This window comes from Hippopotamus amphibius, chromosome 3, assembly GCF_030028045.1.
Source record: "Hippopotamus amphibius kiboko isolate mHipAmp2 chromosome 3, mHipAmp2.hap2, whole genome shotgun sequence".
Taxonomy (NCBI): domain Eukaryota; kingdom Metazoa; phylum Chordata; class Mammalia; order Artiodactyla; family Hippopotamidae; genus Hippopotamus; species Hippopotamus amphibius.
This window is the reverse complement of record NC_080188.1, coordinates 155,885,978-155,907,321: the sequence shown is the minus strand read 5'-3', so window position 1 is coordinate 155,907,321 and position 21,344 is coordinate 155,885,978. Positions and strand designations below refer to the sequence as shown.

Below are 21,344 nucleotides of genomic sequence, written 5' to 3'. Positions count from 1 at the left end.
TTGGTTGGGGAACTAAGATTCCCCCAGCCTGTGAGGCATGGCCAAATAAATAAATAAATAAGGCATATACCTTAGCTGTGATCTAAGCTTCCCATTCTCTTTCAGACAGGAAATTAAACCTTTCCCTCCCCATTAATGCGTTGCTAATTCTGGTCTTAGACAATCACAACACTTGGTCATTCCACATCCAACACACATACACACACACACCCCCACTCATTATACAACTACAACCGGTTACTAGGAAGTTGCATTTCAGCCCGAAGAGAGAAAAATCTGAAACCAGTTTCAGAACCAAGAGGACATTTTATTCATAGGAGTATTTCTATATCCAGTCTGCTCAGCTACAATGTCCGAGCAACATTCTTGCCTTCAAATCGGCTTTCTTTTTTTCCAGAGAATATTTTACTTTCTCCATCGTTAAGCCACTTTTCTTTAACCTTTGGGTAAATTTCGCTATGGCGTTGCAAATTTCCTCCCTCTTCTGAAAGGCAAGCTGAAGAAAGAACATTTTTTGAAGTTAATTTAAGAACTGAGACTCACCTCTACCCTTGGAAGCTAATAAGTAGTGTTTAGGTCCCCAAATGGGGGCTCAGAACCCAGCTAGCTTCAGTAGGGATCTGGGTCTTCAACATGATGAATCATTTAAATTTGCAGAATGGCTGGGGGCTGCCTGGGGCCTTTTTCAGGATGCTGCCAAGTGTCCTTCTCCTCCCCCTGGGGCACAGAGATATAGACAAAATCTTGCAATTTGGTGTGTCTTGGGGGAATTCACCACTGCCTGCCCCTGGGGTCCTTTTTCATTTTCTGAAAATAAAATTTAGTGGCTTAGATTTACTTCTCATCCCAGTAATAGATATAGACTAAGAGAGGAGTCTCAATAAAAATGAATCTGCTCAGCATTTTTGTGATTTTTTTTTTTTTTTTTTTTTGAAGTCTAGAAAAATTTTAGAGACTTTTCACAGCAATACTTCCAAGTCTAAGACATGAGTTTATGTACCTGGCTCTTTAAAGCACATGAAAAAAAAAAAAAAAAATAAAGCACATGAGACAACAACCCCTACCAACAGGGCCTCATGAGATATTAATGATAATGGTGGAGAATGGGAATTCATATACAAAAACGTGAGTTACTAGTTTATAGGCCCCACTCTATAATCAGGCCAAGACCAACCCATTCAACGACATCTCAAATTAAACAGCTATTTACCAAGCATGTGCCAGGAGCAACACCAGGCCTTGGAGGCATAGCTGTGAATAACAAAGAAAAGAGCCCACTACTTACAAGTGCCTTCTCCAACTCCAACTCAGCTGGTTTGGGAGCTTTTCGGAACAACTCGCAGACTGGAAGGGCACTGCTCCACTCCCCATCAATGCACTGTTGGTGCTGTGTGCCCACTAGGCGGTACCTGGACACCAGTTAGAATGGCAACAGCATTTACCCTTCCACATCTTGAACTGGGCAACGAAAGCTGGTTTTATGTAATAGTATTTCAGTATTTCATACTGCAATAGAATCTACTTTTCCACCCCAGAGCCCTAATGCAAGCTTAAGTTATCTTAATATTATAAAGCATTCATAAAGTAAAACCACTCTCCTAGGGGTGGAGAGGACCCAAGTGAGGAGTCAGCCTGTAAGACATGGAGGAATGAAAAATTCTAAATATGTGTTTTTACTCACACAGTTTTTGGGTGGGGAGGGTAAGTGAGGAATATCTTCATTGTTCAGTAACTTTAAAAAAGCATCTGTCATCTATGCTCTAAAAAGGAGTAGAAAGCTAGAGACAGCCTTCAAATAAATCTTGGTGAACTGCTTAAAAGGAGCCTCAGCTTTTAATCAGAAAAACGTGGGAATGGATGGCAAAATCCATTGGAGGTGTATAATGAAATTGAAATGCCAGTGAGGCCACTAGACTCTGAGTTAATAAGATTGAGGCCAGGGAAAGAAAAGGCTAGGAGATCTGTACGGGTGTGACTGGGCAGTCTAAATTAAGGTTAGACTTTAATTACCATGTCCTAAAGATCTTTATTCTAAATAATTCTATTTCTGTACTTCCATATATTCTGCGGGGTGGGGGGGGGGGTGTTGTTTGTTTGGTTTTTGGTTTTTGTTTTGAGTTTTTTGTTCTGAGATTCTTTAGAAAAACATACATTTAAAATATTTTATCTTGTCTTAGCTAAGGGAAAGAAAGTGATATTTCAATTAGGATAAATAGGAGGATTAGTCTGTCTTCTAGGGCTTGGGGAGAGCTGGCAGTGGGCTAAAGCAGCTCTCAAAAGCAGAATGTGCTAGGTAATCAGGGGACTAGGTTGAGGCAGACTGGGTCATTTCCAAAACAAGGCTGTTAGTCAAGAGACAAGGTCTCATATTTAAATGCTGCAATATTACTTACCTCGCTTCACAGTAATAAGTAATGTTAGATCCCGAGTTGAAACCTGTTCCTTTAAAATAGCCATGAGTTGGATTCTCAGGAGGGCCACAGTCTCCTGAGAGACAGGAGGATAAGAATGAAGTTGTGAAGTCCAGTAATGCTCACTTAACAATGCCAGCCCCCTAAGTGCAACTCTGTAGGCCAGCACCCACCATCTTCACAGCAGCCCATTTGGGATCTGGGACATGTTCTCCATTCGTTTCCTTCTGGTCAAAATCGTATTTGTCCATGGGAAAGACTCCCTCCCCTGGCTCATTCTCTGAGTCACTGGTGATCTGAGAGTACCTTCTGATTGGCAGGAGCTTGAGGAAAGGAAGGTTAAGTTGTAGAGGTGCCAATCGTCCGCATACAAGAAGAGAAAAATTAGACTATAGGTAGAGATGGAAGAAGTAACTCCTGAAACAGTAGATTAATAGTGTTTACTTCAAATGGAGATAGTTTCTCTCAAATGGAGATTGACTGTCACTGTGGGATGGTTTTACCATATGAGAGCTTCAGAAAAAAAAAAAAAAGAGAACAGAGCTGGGATGAAAGAGGATGAGTCTGTAAAATTGTGGAAAGAGAGTTGGACAAGACACTACATGATGTGAGTTTTGGTTTTGGCTCTTCCACTAACCACATGGCATGAAAGAAGCCATTTCACCTTTCTGAGCTTACTTCTTAATCTATAAAACAAGCAGGCTAAATAATATTATTTCTAAGGTCCTTTTCAGCTAATGAGTCTAAACATACTGATCAAGATTAACAGCTAAATTAAGAATAATTACGTAGGTATGTATTTATTGAAACACAAGGTCTTCAAAACAAATAGATAACTAAAGCAGCAAAGCATAAAAGAGCATGTGTAATATAATACTATTTTTGTAAAACACAGTCATATGGCAACATATGAACAGAAAAAAAAAAAAAAACTCTGAAAATTATATACCAAGGTACTCTGTTATCCCTGGGTGGTAGGTTTGTAGGTAATTAAATGCTTTCTTCTTTTATTTTCTCTATTTTTCCACAACAGAGATGTATTACTTGAGCAGTTAATAAATAATTTTTAAAAGGTCAAAACCTGAGGTCAGAAAGTTGTGTGGAAGAAAGGAAAAAAAATTTCAATGAGTTGATTAAGGAACTCCAGTGTCCCAAACGGACACCTCACCAAACATATATAGATGGCATATGAAAAGACACTCTGTCATCAGGGAAATGCGAGTAAAAACAACAGTGAGATACTATTACACATCTATTAGAATGTCAGACTCCAATACTGACAACACCAAACGCAGGGAAGGATTTGGAGCAACAGTATCTTTCATATGTTGCTGGTGGGAATGCAAAATAACAGAGCCCCTTTGGAAGACAGTTTGGTGGTTTCTCACAAAACTGAACATACTCTTACCATAAAATACAACTCTGAAAGAAGGTGAAAATTTAACATGCACACCAAAAAACCATCACATGGATATTTTTAGCAGCTTTATTCATAATTGCCAAAAGTTGGAAGCAACCAAGGTGTCCTTCAGAAAGTGAATGGATAAGTAAACTGTGGTACATTGAGAAATTAAATATTATTCAGCACTAAAAAAGAAAATAAGCTATCAAGCCATGAAAAGACATAGAGGAACCATAAATTCATGTTACTAAGTGAAAGAAGACAATCTGAAAAGGCCATATAATGTATGATTCTAACTATATGACATTCTGGAAAAAAGCAAAACTGTGGAAACAATGAAAAGATCAGTGGTTGAGAGAAGTGGGGGAAGTAAAGTGATGAATAAGCAGAGCACAGAGGATTTTTAGGGTGGTGAGAATACTCTGTATGCAATTATAACGATGTACATATGTCATTATACATTGGTCCAAATCCATTGAATGTACAACATCAAGCGTGAACTCTTAGGTGAACTATGGACTTTTAGTGTTAATGATGTGTCCATTGTTACAAATGTACCACTCTGGAGAGTGACGCTGATAACGGGGGTGGGGTTGAGGAAGGATAGGGGGAATCTCTGTATCTTCCTCGCAATTTTATTAGAAACTGAAAACTGCTCTAAAAAAATAAGGTATCGAAATAAGTAAATAAATTTGCAATGTTAGATATGTACCATTCCAAATGAGATTTTAAAATTAAATTTTTGCATCATATTTTATAATTTAAAATTCTGCTTAGGAGTGCATTGTAGTACCAAGTCTGCCTATCCAGGATCTTTTCTTTTATTCATGTCTTACTTTTTGTCCTTCAGTAAATTTTCCTATAGGCCTCATGAATGGAATTATTTTTACATTTCAAAGTTCATCTGAGAACTATTTGTAAAAACTGATAACTGTTGACTTTTCAATATTTATTTTGTATCCAAGAATGAAGTTTTTAGTAGAATTTCTTGGATTTTTTTAGGTATATTTTGCAAATAATTATATCCTGTGACTCATCAATCATTCTAGAAATCTATCTTGTAGAAATATAGCATAGATATACTGATGTATGGTTGTAATAGCAAAAATACAGAAATAAATGTTCATTAATATGAGAGATGTGGAATAAACCATGGCATATCCACATGTAGTTAAAAAGCAGGAGATAGAGCTACACATACTGATCTGAAAAAGATTCTCATGTATACTGTTATATGAAAAAAAGCTGTCTGAAAAATATATATAGCAAAGTCCCATCTTTGTAGGTATATATGCGTGTTGGCATGTATGTGTGCATTTATTTAAAATATCTGTGTAAACATAAAAAAGTCATTAAACACATCCAACTAATTACCTCTGAGAGCTATGAATTATAGTGATAAAAGGAGGTATTTTCAACTCATTTTATATATTTTGCAATGATGAGTTATGGTCTTTTTCCCCCCTCTTTTTGTGTATCTTTCAAAAAAAATGTTATCACTTGATCTTGAAATTAAAAAAAAAAAATATTCAGATGTCTCAAACTACCCTGTGTTAGACCTAGTAGTACAGGAATCCTACTTGAGGGGGAAAGAAAAGGTTTGTCTATTTTTTGGGCGCTGATCGTTTCATTAGAATTCATCACTTGAGTTGAGGCTTGGCTCTTTCTTGGCTGCCTGCTAGATCCATCTCAGATAAAAAAAGAGGACAGTGTTACAGGCATGTGGCGAAAGCCAAGATTTTCACTTGGAATTTGCACTTTTTTCTCTTATACTTACTGCTTTTGCAGATAGGAAAGGGAGGCACCCAGGTGTGGTTCTCCAGGCACTGGCTCCAACTGCTGCCTTTGAGGATGTAATGCTCATTGCACTTAAATGTGATAGTGTCATTCACATTCACAGGCTCCAAGGAACTGAATTCACCATTCACCAGCAAAGGGTCAGCACAGTGGCCCACTGAAGAAGGAAACAGGAAGAGATCTGAAAGGGCTAAGCTGGAACCCACCACAGCAAAGAGTAGACCTCCTCAGGCTTCATCAAGAAAATTGAAAATTAGAAGTAAAACTCCACCTTTTAATATGGACTGGTACATGGTACCAAACCATATCAATGCAGGAAAAGAAAAGACTGAGTTGCCCTAAGTGTAGTAGAAAATGTCTTTATCATTACACAAGAGTGAGGACTGACATTTGAACTTACTAAAATTAAGCATGTAATTGGGAATTACCAATAGCATGTTTGTCGTTCTCTTATGTTAAGTATTGCTCAAAATTCTTGAGCCCATGTTTGAGGCAAATGTTTCCTTCCCTTTCATCCTATCAAATACACATATTAGTCATCATTTTTTACTTTGCTTTCTTTTGTTCTCCTCAGGTGGAAAAACAGGAGGATACAGAGGGATGTGAATTTGGTCATATGAATAAAGGATAACTATAGAGGTGTACTTTACTCTATGTATAAAGGAGAACTTTACACTCTAGGTTTAAAGAACTAATCCAGCTATTCCTAAAAACAGTATTAAAGAGAATGTGGATTAATTATTCTCCATCTCTACAGCCACCACAAATGAGTTTCATGAATCTGAACAAATCACTTAGATTTCAGTTATCACATTTGTAAATTGAGAACATAAATTTTCCCAGTTTAAAAATTATATAATGGGGGACTTCCCTGGTGGTCCAGTGGTTAAGAACCTGCCTGCCAATGCAGGGGACATGGGTTCAATCCATGGTCCAGAAAGATACCACATGCTGCAGAGCAACTAAGCCCATGCTCCGCAACTGCTGAGCCTGTGCTCTAGAGCCCTTGAGCCACAACTACTGAGCTCGCATGCCACAGTTACTGAAGCCTGCACCTAGAGCCTGTGCTCCACAAAAGAGAAGCCACTGTAATGAGAAACCCACACATCAGAAAGAAGAGTAGCCCCTGCTCAGTGCAACTAGAGAAAGCCTGTGCACAGCAATGAAGACCCAATGCAGCCAATAAAAAAATTAATTAAAAAAAATTATATCAGGGATGAAATAAAATATGATGTATTTACTTCAAAATAAAAATAATGCAAAGCAGAATTGTAGATGAAAAAATCATGTGTTGATCTTATATATAAGTTCATTTTACACTTCTGTCTTTTGTATATGTTTAAAATTTTTCACAACATAAAAATTTTAAAGCAATATGATATTCAACAAATTACAGCCCACCCCCAAAAAAATAGTTTTAATATGTAGAAGAATCCTTTCCTTCTTGTAGGGATGATTGAGTCTACTAATTCAACTAATTTTTTTTTTCCTTATGTTGTTTTTTTTTTTTAGCTCTTTATTGGAATATAATTGCTTTACACTCTTGTACCAGTTTTTGAGGTACACCAAAGTCAATCAGCCGTATTTATACACATATCCCCATATTCCCTCTCTCCCGTGACTCCCCCCCACCCCCCGCCGTTCCGGCCCTCTAAGGCATCACCCATCATCAGGTTGATCTCCCTTTGTTATACAGAAACTTCCCACTGGCTATCTATTTTACAGTTGGTAGTATATATATGTTTATGCTACTCTCTCACTTCGTCCCAGCTTCCCCTTCACCCCCCACCCCTCCAACCTCATGTCCTCCATCCATTCTCTGCATCTGTATCCTTATTCTTGTCTTGTCACTGGGTTCATCAGTACCATTTTTTTGTTTTGTTTTGTTTTGTTTTTTAGTTTCCGTATATATGAGTTAGCATACAATATTTGTCTTTCTTTTTCTGGCTTACTTCACTCTGTATGACAGACTCTAGGTCCATCCACCTCATTACATATAGCTCCATTACATTCCTTTTCCATTGTATATACATGCCACATCTTCTTTATCCATTCATTTGTTGATGGGCATTTAGGTTGCTTCCATGTCCTGGCTATTGTAAATAGTGCTGCGATGAACATTACGGTACACGTTTCTTTTTGGATTATGGTTTTCTCTGGGTATATGCCCAGGAGTGGGATTACTGGATCATATGGTAGTTCTATTTGTAGTTTTTTAAGGAACCTCCAAATTGTTTTCCATAGTGGCTGTATCAACTTACATTCCCACCAACAGTGCAGGAGAGTTCCCTTTTCTTCACACCCTCTCCAACATTTGTTGTTTCTAGATTTTTTTGATGATGGCCATTCTGATCGGTGTGAGGTGATACCTCATTGTGGCTTTGACTTGCATTTCTCTAATGATTAGTGATGTTGAGCATCCTTTCATGTTTGTTGGCCATCTGTATGTCTTCTTTGGAGAAATGTCTATTTAGGTCTTCCGCCCATTTGTGGATTGGGTTATTTGCTTTTTTGGTATTAAGCTGCATGAGCTGCTTGTATATTTTGGAGATTAATCCCTTGTCCATTGCTCCATTGGCAAGTATTTTCTCCCATTCTGAGGGTTGCCTTTTTGTCTTGTTTAGGGTTTCTTTCGCTGTGCAAAAGCTTTTAAGTTTCATTAGGTTCCATTTGTTTATTCTTGCTTTTATTTCCATTATTCTAAGAGGTGGGTCAAAAAGGATCTTTCTTTGATGTATGTCATAGAGTGTTCTTCCTATGTTTTCCTCTAGGAGTTTTATAGTGTCTAGCCTTACATGTAGGTCTTTAATCCATTTTGAGTTAATTTTTGTGTATGGTGTTAGGAAGTGTTCTAATTTCATTCTTTTACATGTAGCTGTCCAATTTCCCAACACCACTTATTGAAGAGGCTGTCTTTTTTCCATTGTATATTCGTGCCTCCTTTGTCAAAGATAAGGTGCCCATAAGTGCTTGGGCTTGCCTCTGAGTTCTCTATTCTGTTCCATTGATCTTCCTTTCCATTTTTGTGCCAGTACCATACTGTCTTGATCACTGTGGCCTTGTAGTATACTTTGAAGTCAGGAAGCCTAATTCCACCAACTCCATCTTTCCTTCTCAAGATTGCTTTGGCTATTCGGGGTCTTTTGCATTTCCATACAAATCATAAGATTTCTTGTTCTAGTTCTGTGAAAAATGCCATAGGTAATTTGATAGGGATTGTGTTGAATCTGTAAATTGCTTTGGGTAGTACAGTCATTTTCATGATGTTGATTCTTCCAATTCAAGAATATGGTATATCCCTCCATCTGTTTGTGTCATCTTTGATTTCTTTCATCAGTGTCTTATACTTTTCTGCATACAGGTCTTTTGCCTCCTTAGGCAGGTTTATTCCTAGATATTTTATTCTTTTTGTTGCAATGGTAAATGGGAGTTTCCTTAATTTCTCTTTCTGATCTTTCACTGTTAGTGTATAGGAATGCAAGAGATTTCTGCGCATTAATTTTGCATCCTGCTACTTTACTAAACTCATCGATTAGTGCTAGCAGTTTTCTGGTAGAGTCTTTAGGGTTTTTTATGTATAATGTCATCTGCAAAGAGTGACAATTTTACTTCTTCTTTTCCAATTTGGATTCCTTTTATTTCATTTTCCTCTCTGATTGCTGTGGCTAAAACTTCCAAAACTATGTTGAATAATAATGGTGAGAGTGGACACCCTTGCCTTGTTCCTGTTCTTAGAGGGAATACTTTCAGTTTTCCACCATTTAGAACGATGTTGGCAAAAAAAAAAAAAAAAAAAAAAAAGAACGATGTTGGCTGTTGGTTTCTCATATATGGTTTTTATTATGTTGAGGTAATTTCCTTCTATGCCCATTTTCTGAAGAGTTTTTATCACAAATGGATGTTGAATTTTGTCAAAAGCTTTTTCTGCATCTGTTGAGATGATCATATGGTTTTTATCCTTCAATTTGTTGATATGATGTATCATGTTGATTGACTGTGTATATTAAAGAATCCTTGCATCCCAGGGATAAACCCCACTTGATCATGGTGTATGATTTTTTAATGTGCTGTTGGATTCTGTTAGCTAGTATTTTGCTGAGGAGTTTTGCATCTATATTCATCAGTGATATTGGTCTGTAATTTTCTTTTTTTGTGACATCTTTGCCTGGTTTTGGTATCAGGGTGATGGTGCCTCGTAGAATGAGTTTGGGAGTGTTCCTCCTTCTGCTATATTTTGGAAGAGTTTGAGAAGGATAGATGTTAGCTCTTCTCTAAATGTTTGATAGAATTCACCCGTGAATCCATCTGGCCCTGCGCTTTTGTTTGTTTGGAGATTTTTAATCACAGCCTCAATTTCTGTACTTGTGATTGGTCTGTTCATATTTTCTATTTCTTCCTGGTTCAGTCTTGGAAGATTGTATTTTTCTAAGAATGTATCCATTTCTTCCAGGTTATCCAATTGATTGGCATATAGTTGCTTGTAGTAGTCTCTCATGATCTTTTGTATTTCTGTGGTGTCAGTTGTTACTTCTCTTTTTTCATTTCTAATTCTGTTGATTTGTGTTTTCTCCCTTTTTTTTGTGATAAGTCTGGCTAATGGTTTATCAATTTTGTTTATCTTCTCAAAGAACCAGCTTTTAGTTTTATTAATTTTTGCTATTGCTTCCTTCCTTTTTTTTCATTTATTTCTCATCTGATCTTTATGATTTCTTTCCTTCTGCTCACTTTGGGGTTTCTTTGTTCTTCTTTCCCTAATTGTTTTAGGTGTAAGGTTAGGTTGTTTACTCGACATTTTTCTTGTTTCTTGAGGTAGGACTGTATTGCTATAAACTTCCCTCTTAGAACTGCTTTTGCTGCATCCCATAAGTTTTGGGTTGTTGTGTTTTCCTTATCATTTGTTTCTAGATATTTTTTGATTTCCTCTTTGATTTCTTTAATGATTTATTGGTTGTTTAATAGTGTATTGGTTAGCCTCCATGTGTTTGTATTTTTTGCAGTTTTTTTCCTGTAATTGATATCTACTCTCATGGTGTTGTGATCAGAGAAGATGCTTGATATGATTTCAATTTTCTTGAATTTACCAAGGGTTGATTTGTGCCCCAAGATGTGATCTATCCTGGAAAATGTGCCATGTGCACTTGAGAAAAAAGTGTATTCTGTCATTTTTGGATGGAATGTCCTATAAATATCAATTAAGTCGACATGGTCTAATGTGTCATTTAAAGCTTGTGTGTCTTTTTTTATTTTCTGTTTGGATGATCTGTCCATTGACATAAGTGGGGTATTAAAGTCTCCTACTATTATTGTATTACTGTCAATTTTCCCTTTTATGGCTGTTAGCATTTGCCTTACGTATTGAGGTGCTCCTCTGTTGGGGGCATAGATATTTACAATTGTTATGTGTTCTTCTTGGATGGATCCCTTGATCATTAGGTAGTGTCCTTCCTTGTCTCTTGTAATAGTCTTTACTTTAAAGTCTAATTTGTGTAATATGAGTATTGCTACTCCAACTTCCTTTTGACTTCTATTTGCATGGAATATCTTTTTCCATCCCTTTACTTTCAGTCTATATGTATCCCTTGGTCTGAAGTGGGTTTCTTGTAGGCAGCATATAGAAGGGTCTTGTTTTTGTATCCATTCAGCCAGTCTGTGTCTTTTGGCTGGAGCATTTAATCCATTTACATGGATTAACATTTTAGGTCATTATAGACATGTATGCTCCTATTAGCATTTTCTTAATTGTTTTGGGTTTGTTTTTGTAGGTATTTTCCTTCTCTTGTGTTTCCTACTTAGAAAAGTTCCGTTAGCACTTGTTGTAAGGCTGGTTTGGTGGTGCTGAATTCTCTTAACTTTTGCTTGTCTGGAAAGCTTTTGATTTCTCCTTTGAATCTGAATGAGATTCTTGCTGGGTAGAGTATTCTTGGCTGTCGGTTTTTCTCTTTCAGGACTTTCAGTATATCCTGCCACTCCCTTCTGGACTGCAGAGTTTCTGTCAGCTGTTATCCTTATGTGTTTTCCCTTATATGTTATGTGTTGCTTTTCTCTTGCTGCTCTTAATATTTTTTCTTTGTGTTTAATTGTTGTTAGTTTGATTAATATGTGCCTTGGTGTATTTCTCCTTGGGTTTATTCTGTATGGGACTCTCTGTGCTTCTTGGACTTGGTTAATTATTTCCTTTCCCATGTTGGGGAAGTTTTCCACTATAACCTCTTCAAATATTTTCTCAGATCCTTTATTTTTTTCTTCTTCTTCTGGGATGCCTATGATTCGAATGTTGGTGCACTTAATATTATCACCAAGGTCTCTGATACTGTCTTCCATTCTTTTTATTCCTTTTTCTTCTTCGTGCTCTGTGGGATTTATTTCCCCCATTCTATCTTCCAGCTCACTTATTTGTTCTTCTGCTTCAGTTATTCTGCTGTTCATATCATCTAGAGTATTTTTAATTTCAGTTATTTTGTTGTCCATTACTGTTTGTTTGTTCTTTAGTTCTTCTGAGTCCTTATTAACTGTTTCTTGTATTTTCTCTATTTTGTTATCAAAATTTCATATCATTTTTACTATCACTTGCTCTGAATTCTTTTTCAGGCTTTTTTCCTATTTCCTCTTCATTTATTTGGTCTTGTGGGTTTTTTTCCTGCTCCTCTGCCTGCATGGTGTTTCTTTCTTTTCTCATGGTCGTCCAAACTTCAGAGGTTGCTTGTCCCGGCAATAAAGGAGTTTAAGGAAGACTGTCCAAGCCCCAGACTAATGGCAGAGTGTTGAGCCAAACAAATACTGAGTCAAGGAAATACATACATGTATGAGACACACAAATACTGAATCCAGTAGAACACAAGACACTAGAAGGACCTGACAGAAGAACCCCAGCATGCTATCAGACATTCAAAGAGAAAACCAACAGGAATTCAAAAACAAAACAGAACAAAACAGAAACAAAAGCAAAAACAAACAAGCAAACAAATATATAATACCACACACACACAAACACAAATCCAGGGAGATTTTGAAAGCTAGGATCAAATATAATAAAGAGCTAGAGTACCACCAGACAGACTGAAGATTCTCAGAATGAAATCAGACAATTATACTAAGAACTAAGATAAAGACAGAAAGCTAATAATAACTACCAAAGCAGTGTGTCTTCTGTAGAATAAAGCAAGGAGACAGAGCAGACCAATAATGTTGCTTATAAGTATATTAAGATAAAATAAACTAAAAAAGGATAGAAGACAGGGCAACAGAAGAGCATAGTGTGACTGGAAATATGAAAATAAAAAGAAAGGAATAGAAATGTATAAAAGATAAAGTTGAAAAGAAGGTAGGGGAGATACAGTCAGCACTACAAAAAACTTAGCTAGAAATAGAAATCTATAAAAAGGCTAGAAATAAAAATAGAATAAAAAATAAAATAAAAAATATGTTATAAAACTTGTAGATACCTTAGGACTAAGATCATAATTAATAAAGAAAAAAAAAACTAGAACTAACCTCAAAATGGACCAGTTCAATAGAATTAATACTAATATTTCTGTTTCCTTGGTGTCTCAGCTGTAAGTGTCCTTCTACCCACCTTGGGTTTTTTGTATTATTCTGCGACCAGCAGAGCTTCCTTTATTGTTCATCTGTAAGCACTGGTGTGTGGGGAGAGGGTACAGTAGTGGCTCCTTCCTCTGGAAGTGATTGAGCAGTGGCACCCTGTCTGGGTCACGGCAGTTCAGTCGGGCATGGCGGTGCCTGTTGCAGAGGGACGCCGGTGGCACAGGTGTAAATGGAATGTCTCAGAGTTGGGCCTCACTGCGGACTTTTGGCTCTCAGCTGCAGGCACTCTAAGCCAGCCCCACACAGGGGCCTTTGTTATCCCTGAGTGCGTTAGCTTGGCCCACGGGGGTCCTTCCTCTGTCCATCACAGGCGCCGAGAGAGAGGCTACGCCCGCGGCTCCTCCCCCCTGCTTGTGAGTCAGCAGTATCCAGCCACCACTATCATCTCGCAGCTTTCTGCATTAGGCACTCTTCACTGTGGATTTCTTCCCTCCTGTCCTCTTGGTCCGTCACTGCCAACAATGTTTCTCACCCTGAACCAGTTCTCCAGTTGCCATGCTCTCACTCCCAGAGCCCCTGTTCAGCTCTGAATCAATGTCTCGGTCCAGGCACGCTGAGCTGTGGTGCAGACCCTCTGTATGTTTCTCACTCTTTCCCGTCTGCCACAGCTCAGCCACTTCACCCTCTTTGAACAGTGATAAATGGCTCCCTACTGACCCAAGGAAATTCCCCTTTGGAGCAGGGGTTTCCCCATCAGATAAGGGACATTTCCCCAAATTTGGCAATCTCCCCTGTTTCAGATCCCCCCACCTTAGGGTGTGAGACCCGTCCCTTTCCTTTCTTCTCCTCCTCTTTCTCCTTTTTTTTTTTCCCTCTGTCCTACCCGGTTATGTCGGAATCTTTGCAGTCTTTTCTGGTGTCCGAGGTCATTTGCTGGTGTTCAGCTGGTTCTCTGTGGGAATTAATACGTCTTTTGTTGTATCCCTGATGCATCTGTGGAGAGGGATGCATTCCATGTCCTTCTGCTTTGCTGCCATCTCACCACTCTAATTCAACTAAATTAACACTGACTAAGGGCTGACTATATACCTTCTAAGAGAAGTTCCACCACTAGAGTGCTTTAAAAATGGATTCCTAGAAGCTGAGAATTTTTTTTCTTATAAAGTCTTACCATGGCCTACTGGAGGTATGATGTGAAAGAATACAGAGGGGTGACAAGATGAACAAAGAAGCAGAAAGATCAAACTTACAGCGGCACTCGGGAACGGAGGCATTCCATCCCTTAGATGAATTACAGAAAAGGGTTTTCTCTCCTACCATATGGTAGCCGTTGGTACATAAGTAAGTCCCCAGAATTTGTCCTTCCCACTCCTTTGCAATGAATATGCTATTGTCCACTGGGGGGAGTTTTGGACAGTTCCCTGTTGGAAGAAAAAAAAAACAGATTCACTTGACATATCACATGCCATGTGGAAGCACTTACTAGATTCCCCATCCAAGTGTCTTTTTGCTTGATTATTAATTCTGATTCCTTGTACTCCTCCAAGTCCATGTACATCCACATCCCTTCCTTCCCAAGGATTCCCAAAGTTTTGTTTTCAAAAGGATAACAGGTGTTTTACTCAAATTCAGCCATAAGTTATCCACTTCTAAAAAAAACAATCACCTTTTCAAATAGGAGTCCTGAAGTTTATCATAAATAAAACCTCTCAAGATTTTGAAATTGGTACATATTTTTTCCCAGAACAGAAAGGGAAAGTAGCAGATAATGACCCACTTCATAGAACAAAATCATTAAGTATTTACTACACCCCTATTGAGTACAGAGCATTAGGCCAAGTAATTTGAGATTTTTCAATAAAGGAAATATATTTTATAAATTTCAATTTCATTAAAACCCTAGATAGAATGCCTCATAATCCACAAGCTGATATCAAATGCCTTACAAACTGAGCTTAAGAAAAGCATACATGGACTTCCTAGGTGGCGCAGTGGTTGAGAGTCTGCCTGCCAATGCAGGGGACATGGGTTTGATCCCTACCCTAGGAGGATCCCACATGCCATGGAGCTGAGCCTGTGCACCACAACTATTGAGCCTGTGCTCAAGAGCGCATGAGCCACAACTACTGAGCCCGTGTGCTGCAACTGCTAAAGTCCATGTGCCTGGAGCCCATGCTCCACAGCAGGAGAGGCCACCACAATGAGGAGCCCACACACCACAAAATGAAGAGTAGCCCTGCTCGCGGCAACTGCAGAAAGCCCATGTGCCACAATGAAGACCCAACACAGCCAATAACTAACTAACTAACTACCTAAATAAATAAATAATTTTTTTAAAAATAATGAAAAAAAAGAAAAGAAAAGCATACATACCATCTGAGGCAGAAATCAGCCACATATCCACAAGATAGCACATAAACCAAAAAAACATCTTTGGATCAATTGTTTGACCCAGGTTAGAAATAACCCAGCCTAGGACCCTGGTTTGGATCAAAATAGGTCTTCTCACACTGCTTAAAATCAGACCAACCACCTCCTTCCTAGAGAAGGGGTTGTATTGATTTCTCTTCCCTGGAAGGAAAAAAAAAATTGACAACAGGAAATAAAAATAGCTGTAAGGAAATTGGTACAAGGAGAGATTTTGCAAAAACCCAAAGGGGTGATAAAAAAAGAGTTGCCAGTTTTAAAACTCAGTTTCAGAAATGGCCCAAGTGTTGTTTATGCAAATCCAATTGACCAGTCCCTTTGAACTCCAGGCTGATCCTTCCTCAACAGATCTGTGCCAAATGGTCTTGCCATGACCTTCACTTCTGTCAATATCTGCCAGAGTTTACAGTCCACCTTCTGCAACCATCTCCAGCACTGTGGGTGGAGGCAGTGAGGTGGCGGGGGTGGAGGTGCACCCTAGTGCTGTCGACTTAAAAAAAATGCACAACGTGAAAGTTGCGAGTTGAGTTTATTTGGGGCAAAATGAGGACTGCAGCCTGGGAGACAGCATTCCAGATAGCTCTGAGAAACTGTTCCAAAGAGACAGGGGGGAAGATTAGTACATATGTATTCTTGGTAAAGGAGGAGTACATGCAATCAAACACATTTTTTGTAGGGGGTTTCTGCTCATCACGAGGAGCAGACGTCACCATGTAGGGATTTAGTGCTTTTCTAGATATGAGGAGATGCAAGGGTTGGGCTCATTAAATCAGCTCCTGAAAACACCTAACTATCTGAAGACTTGTTCCATCCGGCCCAGTTTTCCAAAGCACGGAGTGCCTCATTCCTGGTCTCCACCCTGAATTCCCTTCAGGGGATGTTGAAGGTCAGTAGCTGTGTGGTTTAATCACTGTAGTAGAGGTAGATGGCAAGTGCCAATTTATAGTTGACAGTGCTTTCCCAAGTAAAACCCAACTCTGGGTGCTACCTCCTCCGCTTTTCTCAAATACCAGGTATCCTAAAACTGTAAGCAGCACTGAAGACTGAAAGCTCAAGGAAGTCAACTAACCTTACCTGTCTCTGACTTCCAGACCATGTCTTCCCAGAAAGGAGCTGGTCCTGGTGGATTCCAAACTTGAGAAGGACACCAAAGCACAATGTCCTCATTTGCCAGGTCTGCGCCAGGCTTCCCATTCTGTGATCTCCTGGGCAGGACTTGACCTGAGTCCAGAGTCAACCAAATGAACCAAGAGAGAGATGAGGGGAACACTTTGGTTTCAGAAATGAAGCATGTAAAATTGTTTTTGGGTTCCCATAGCTTCTTGTTCATGATGATTACAGCCATTAGCTGGTTGTCTGTGCTCCAATTATAAACTTGGGGTAAAATTCCTACAAAATTTTAGGTCTAAACAAAATAACAAATATAAAGCATCATAACAAATATAAAGCATAAAGATACAGTAAGTTCTCAAATGTTATTCTCATCCTCTCCCATTATTATTACTTTTTAATGACTTGTTCATGTCTTTCTCCCACACTAGACTGTGTTTAAAAAAACAAAATTCAACTGAGTAAATTTCAAGATCTAATTGGCTTTATTTAGCAATTCATGAATCAGGCAGCATCCCGTTTAGTAAATAGAAGGGCACTCTGAGGAGTTGTACAAAATGGTTTTTATAGAAGAGTGGGGCAAGGAAGTTGTTAGCAAAAGAAAAGGAAGAGTTGTTTCAGGATAGGTCACCTTCTTCGGGGGAAAGGATGAGCGTCTAATCATGCAGATTATCTCATTCGTGCTGACCAGAAAATTCCAGACTGGCCCGATTAAGATTATATTCCTGGGGAAGGTCAAAAGTGCAATTAGGTCAAGTATTAACATTAAATCTAGGTTTGGTGTCAGGCCTTTAGCACAGATGACATCACTTGGGACCTGTGGTTCTCTCTTTAACAAATGTCAACAACTCTAGAACAGGGATCGTGCCTCATCTGCGTTTGCATTCCCTTCCTCCGCATTGCATAATGAAAAGTATTGATAGAATCATCTGCTAAATGAAAGCAACGCAGGGTAAATGAAAGAACAGTCACCCAGAAACCCTACTGCAGCCCCCTCAAATCCATACTGATAACTTATTTCTTAGATACTGAGTTTATGGTTTTTCTGTGTCTTTGGTCAACTAATATGTGAGCTTTTATAGGGCAAGCATCTTTTAAAGTATAATTTTCAAAAAATTGATAACATGACATTCATGTAAATATAAAATGAGCATGTGTCAAAGATTTCACTCAACGCATTAATTAATGAGGGAACCATTAAGATGCTACAACAAATTTAAAGAAGAATTTGAGGAAGAGAGATATATAATATATACTCAGTCAGCCAAAGGCATTCTAAAGTGACTTTTCTACTAGACGCAAAACTGGTTAATATACAGGGAAACGAAGTGTAATATTTTAAATCAGCTTTTCTAACTGATGGAAATCAGTTGAATCTCCACTGGACAAAATTCATTTGCTTTGCTATGATCAGGAATCACTTGCATTGCTCTCAGAAAAGAATCATTTACATTCCTATCCATTTTCTGCAGCTTAACTTCTATTCTTATGAAATTTGTAAAAAAGCCTAGTTAATAGAAAGTCAATCAAAATTATACACCCTTACGGAATTAATAATCCCTAGAGAGTGTCTGCTAGAGAATATTCACTAATCCATCAAAAAAATGTCTCTAGTGATCTTTTTGCCTAGTTCCAAGTTTTGAGTAATTTTTAACATACCACATATCCTATTTCTTGAGGAATACATGTTCCTCAGTATCTAATGCACGTTTGTACAATAAATAATAAAAAATGAAAGAAAATGTTTATTGCTACATAAACATGGGTATAAAACAGGGTGTTATTATAGGAAATGATTGCAAATGATTGCAAATGAGATGAAGATCTCAATGGCTTATTTCAGATTCAGAATGATTAGGACTTTAGAACTTTAGAAAGGAACTATATTGCTTATGTTACTGTCTTCCTAATAATTCTCCATGAAATGCAAAAATATTTACACCAAGTGGGATATATAGAGGATATAAATATCCTCACAAAGTTCAAGTCAGGTTTTATGGTCAAATAAATTAAAAGAAAACTGTGTTTCCAAAGTGTATTGAATTTTGTAATTCCATATAAAGGATTACATGTTTTATTATGAGTCCAATTTTGAGTAAACTAATAAATGAGCATTAACAGACCCATCTAGGCCTTTGAACAATTTGATCTAATCCAGATTGTTTCCTGGAGAACTAGGGTAATAAATCAGCGTAGAAGTTGTACTCATACTGGTTTGATTACTTTACAAAGGGATGGCGGCCAGTAATCAGTGGAAGAGATCAGGAGGTGAGGGTGGAGGAGGATAAACAAGTCTGCAGTGTCTAGGCTGGGGGAACAGTTGTGGGAAGTTAAACGAGGGTAGCACACCCTGTGGTGTGTGTGTGCGTGTGAAATTTTAAGAGAATTGGGAAAAGACTTTTAAAAATTCTACAGTATGTTATGAATGGATTCCCTTTGGTCTTTGTCAAGACAATCCAGAAAAGATCTAAATTGCTTCTCCAATTATTTTTTATTTATCAAGTTGATGTTTCTTGACTGCCTCACCAAGAAAAACCTGGGCCAGAAAAGTAGCCTTTATGCAGATTACATGAGAATATAATATATAAATTTTTTAAAAAGTCAAACTGTTCGTGAAACACTGTAAAATAAGCTTTGCTTGTGAGTCGAGACAGACACGCACTACAGCAAGATCAGACTTGATGAATGGCAGTTTGTCTTTAAGCAATGGCAGTATAACTCTCCAAAAACTACTGCTCACCTTGTTATGTCCCTTCAGACTTACTACAAAGCAGATTACCTGCTGAAGCAGATTGCTAGTCATTCCCCAAATCCATTCCATCCTTCTTCTTTAGTAATTAAACCCCAATTATAGCCAGCACAAGGTCACTTGGAAATTTTGCTTTTTTTAGGTACATTTCAGCCTGCCTTGCAATTACATATAGCCATGAGCTATGAGAATAAGTAGTGTGAGAAACATTTGGAAAACACCGTAAAAGGAAGCTGGTGTACCTTTTTTGCTCCCTTTTTGCTGACTGGAATGTAAACATGGCTCTGGTAGCTCAAGCACCTACGCGTATATTGTACTATGAGGTAGAATCCAGCACACTGTAGGTAAGAGTAACTTTCTGCATATGTAAGGTGCTGTTATTTTGGATTTGGTAACACTTTCAGCCAAAGCCAGCTCTAATCTGAAACGCTGATGAATACAAGAAAATAAGGGTCCACTGGTATTTGCATGAAAGGACCCAGGAATCTGAATTTGGGAAAAAAATGTTTAATAGACTTTATTAAATTGTGCCCAGAGACTGTTTTCCATCCCACGCACAAATTCTAAAAAGGCAACAGACGAAAAAGGAAACCTAGGAAGTGAAAATTGAATGTAAACAAAAAGAGAGGTGGATCACTAATGAAGAAAACCCAACGGATAAACAAGCTATTCCCTGAAAGTAGGCAGGATACTTGGCGAAGGGCATTACATTTTTTGATGAGAGGCCCCATTAGATATGGAATGCTCTTCCAAGGGTTCCTAAGCTTCTGAAATTATTTCACTTAATTGCAAGGAGAAACTCACCTATAGAATGTGACCTAGTTTTCAAAAGTGAGGTATCACATATACAACCAAAAACGGCCCTAAAATGTCTTTGGGAATTCAGAAGGGAGTTCTGAAGGGAGTTATGCTGTCCATAATGCAGCTGGCTTAATGAGCATAAAAGAAGACAGACTTTGTTCCCTTAAGTTTTTAAGAAAACATTACTCTCTATGATCAGCAATGTTATTACACTCTATTCAAATCCTTAACTATTCCACAATGTTCAATTTTAAAAAACTGAACATTTCAGAATCTCATATATTCCCCTTCTCTGCTTAAAACAGTGAATATCAAACAGATGTCTCTTCATTTTTTATGTCAAAGGAAAGAAAGGAAGATGGGATGTATGAGTATGTGTGTAAATTATCATCTACCTCTTGGTTTCTTACCTTGAGGTCCAGGAATAGGTTCTGGGAGGTCATGACCCTCCGTAATTGTACATACAACTTATGTGTGTGTACCTTTTCCTGGGGAGAGACTCCTTAGCTTTTATCAAATTCTCAAATGAGTTCAAGACAATGAATGTAGGTTGGATGGTGCAGAATACTCTGAGACCATAAAGTATGGTAACAGGCTATTGCCAGACTGCCAGAGGAAGCACCAGTGGGGTTGTCACCAACAAGGACCACCAAAGGCTAACCCTCCCCATGGTGAGTCCCCAGTGAAGACCTCGGAGAGATTTAAGACATGATGTAACAATTATGGCTACAGAAATAAAGCAAATAATGACAATTATCCAACACTGGAGCACTCTCCAAACAGTCATTTTCTAATCCTAATCATCATTTAAGTTTCCAGCTATATTTAAAAGTAGTATGTTACGTGTTTATTGGGTCCTCACCATCACACGTCTTATAATTTGACAAAAACTCCATCAGTATTGAGGCCAGTCGGTAAGGGTGTTCATTCACCTACTTATAAAACAGGGAGAATGATCACAGACACTCCCAGCCTTCCATAAACAGTGGCTTGATTGCTGAATAAGAGAATACTTCCAAAAGGGATTAGAGAGTTTTCCAAGAAAATTACACCCTTGACACCCCCGTTTTTGTTACTCTTTCAGATATAGTGCTAAAGCTCAACA

General features: G+C 38.2%; 1 protein-coding gene across 2 annotated transcripts; it reads right to left on the bottom strand.

Moving 5' to 3' along the window:
• Positions 1 to 290: 290 nt before the first annotated feature.
• On the bottom strand, positions 291 to 16,713 carry C4BPB (complement component 4 binding protein beta). Of its 2 annotated transcripts, none has more exons than XM_057727910.1 (6): positions 16,654 to 16,713; positions 14,403 to 14,573; positions 5,591 to 5,767; positions 2,394 to 2,487; positions 1,286 to 1,409; positions 291 to 496 (listed from the first exon to the last, which is right to left on the bottom strand). In XM_057727910.1, the coding sequence occupies exons 1-6, from the start codon at positions 16,673 to 16,675 to the stop codon at positions 341 to 343; spliced, it is 744 nt and encodes a 247-aa protein (XP_057583893.1). In that variant the 5' UTR covers positions 16,676 to 16,713; the 3' UTR covers positions 291 to 340. The 2 variants fall into 2 exon arrangements, with proteins under 2 accessions (XP_057583893.1, XP_057583892.1); XM_057727909.1 differs by lacking the exon at positions 16,654 to 16,713 and adding an exon at positions 15,526 to 16,116.
• Positions 16,714 to 21,344: the final 4,631 nt, after the last annotated feature.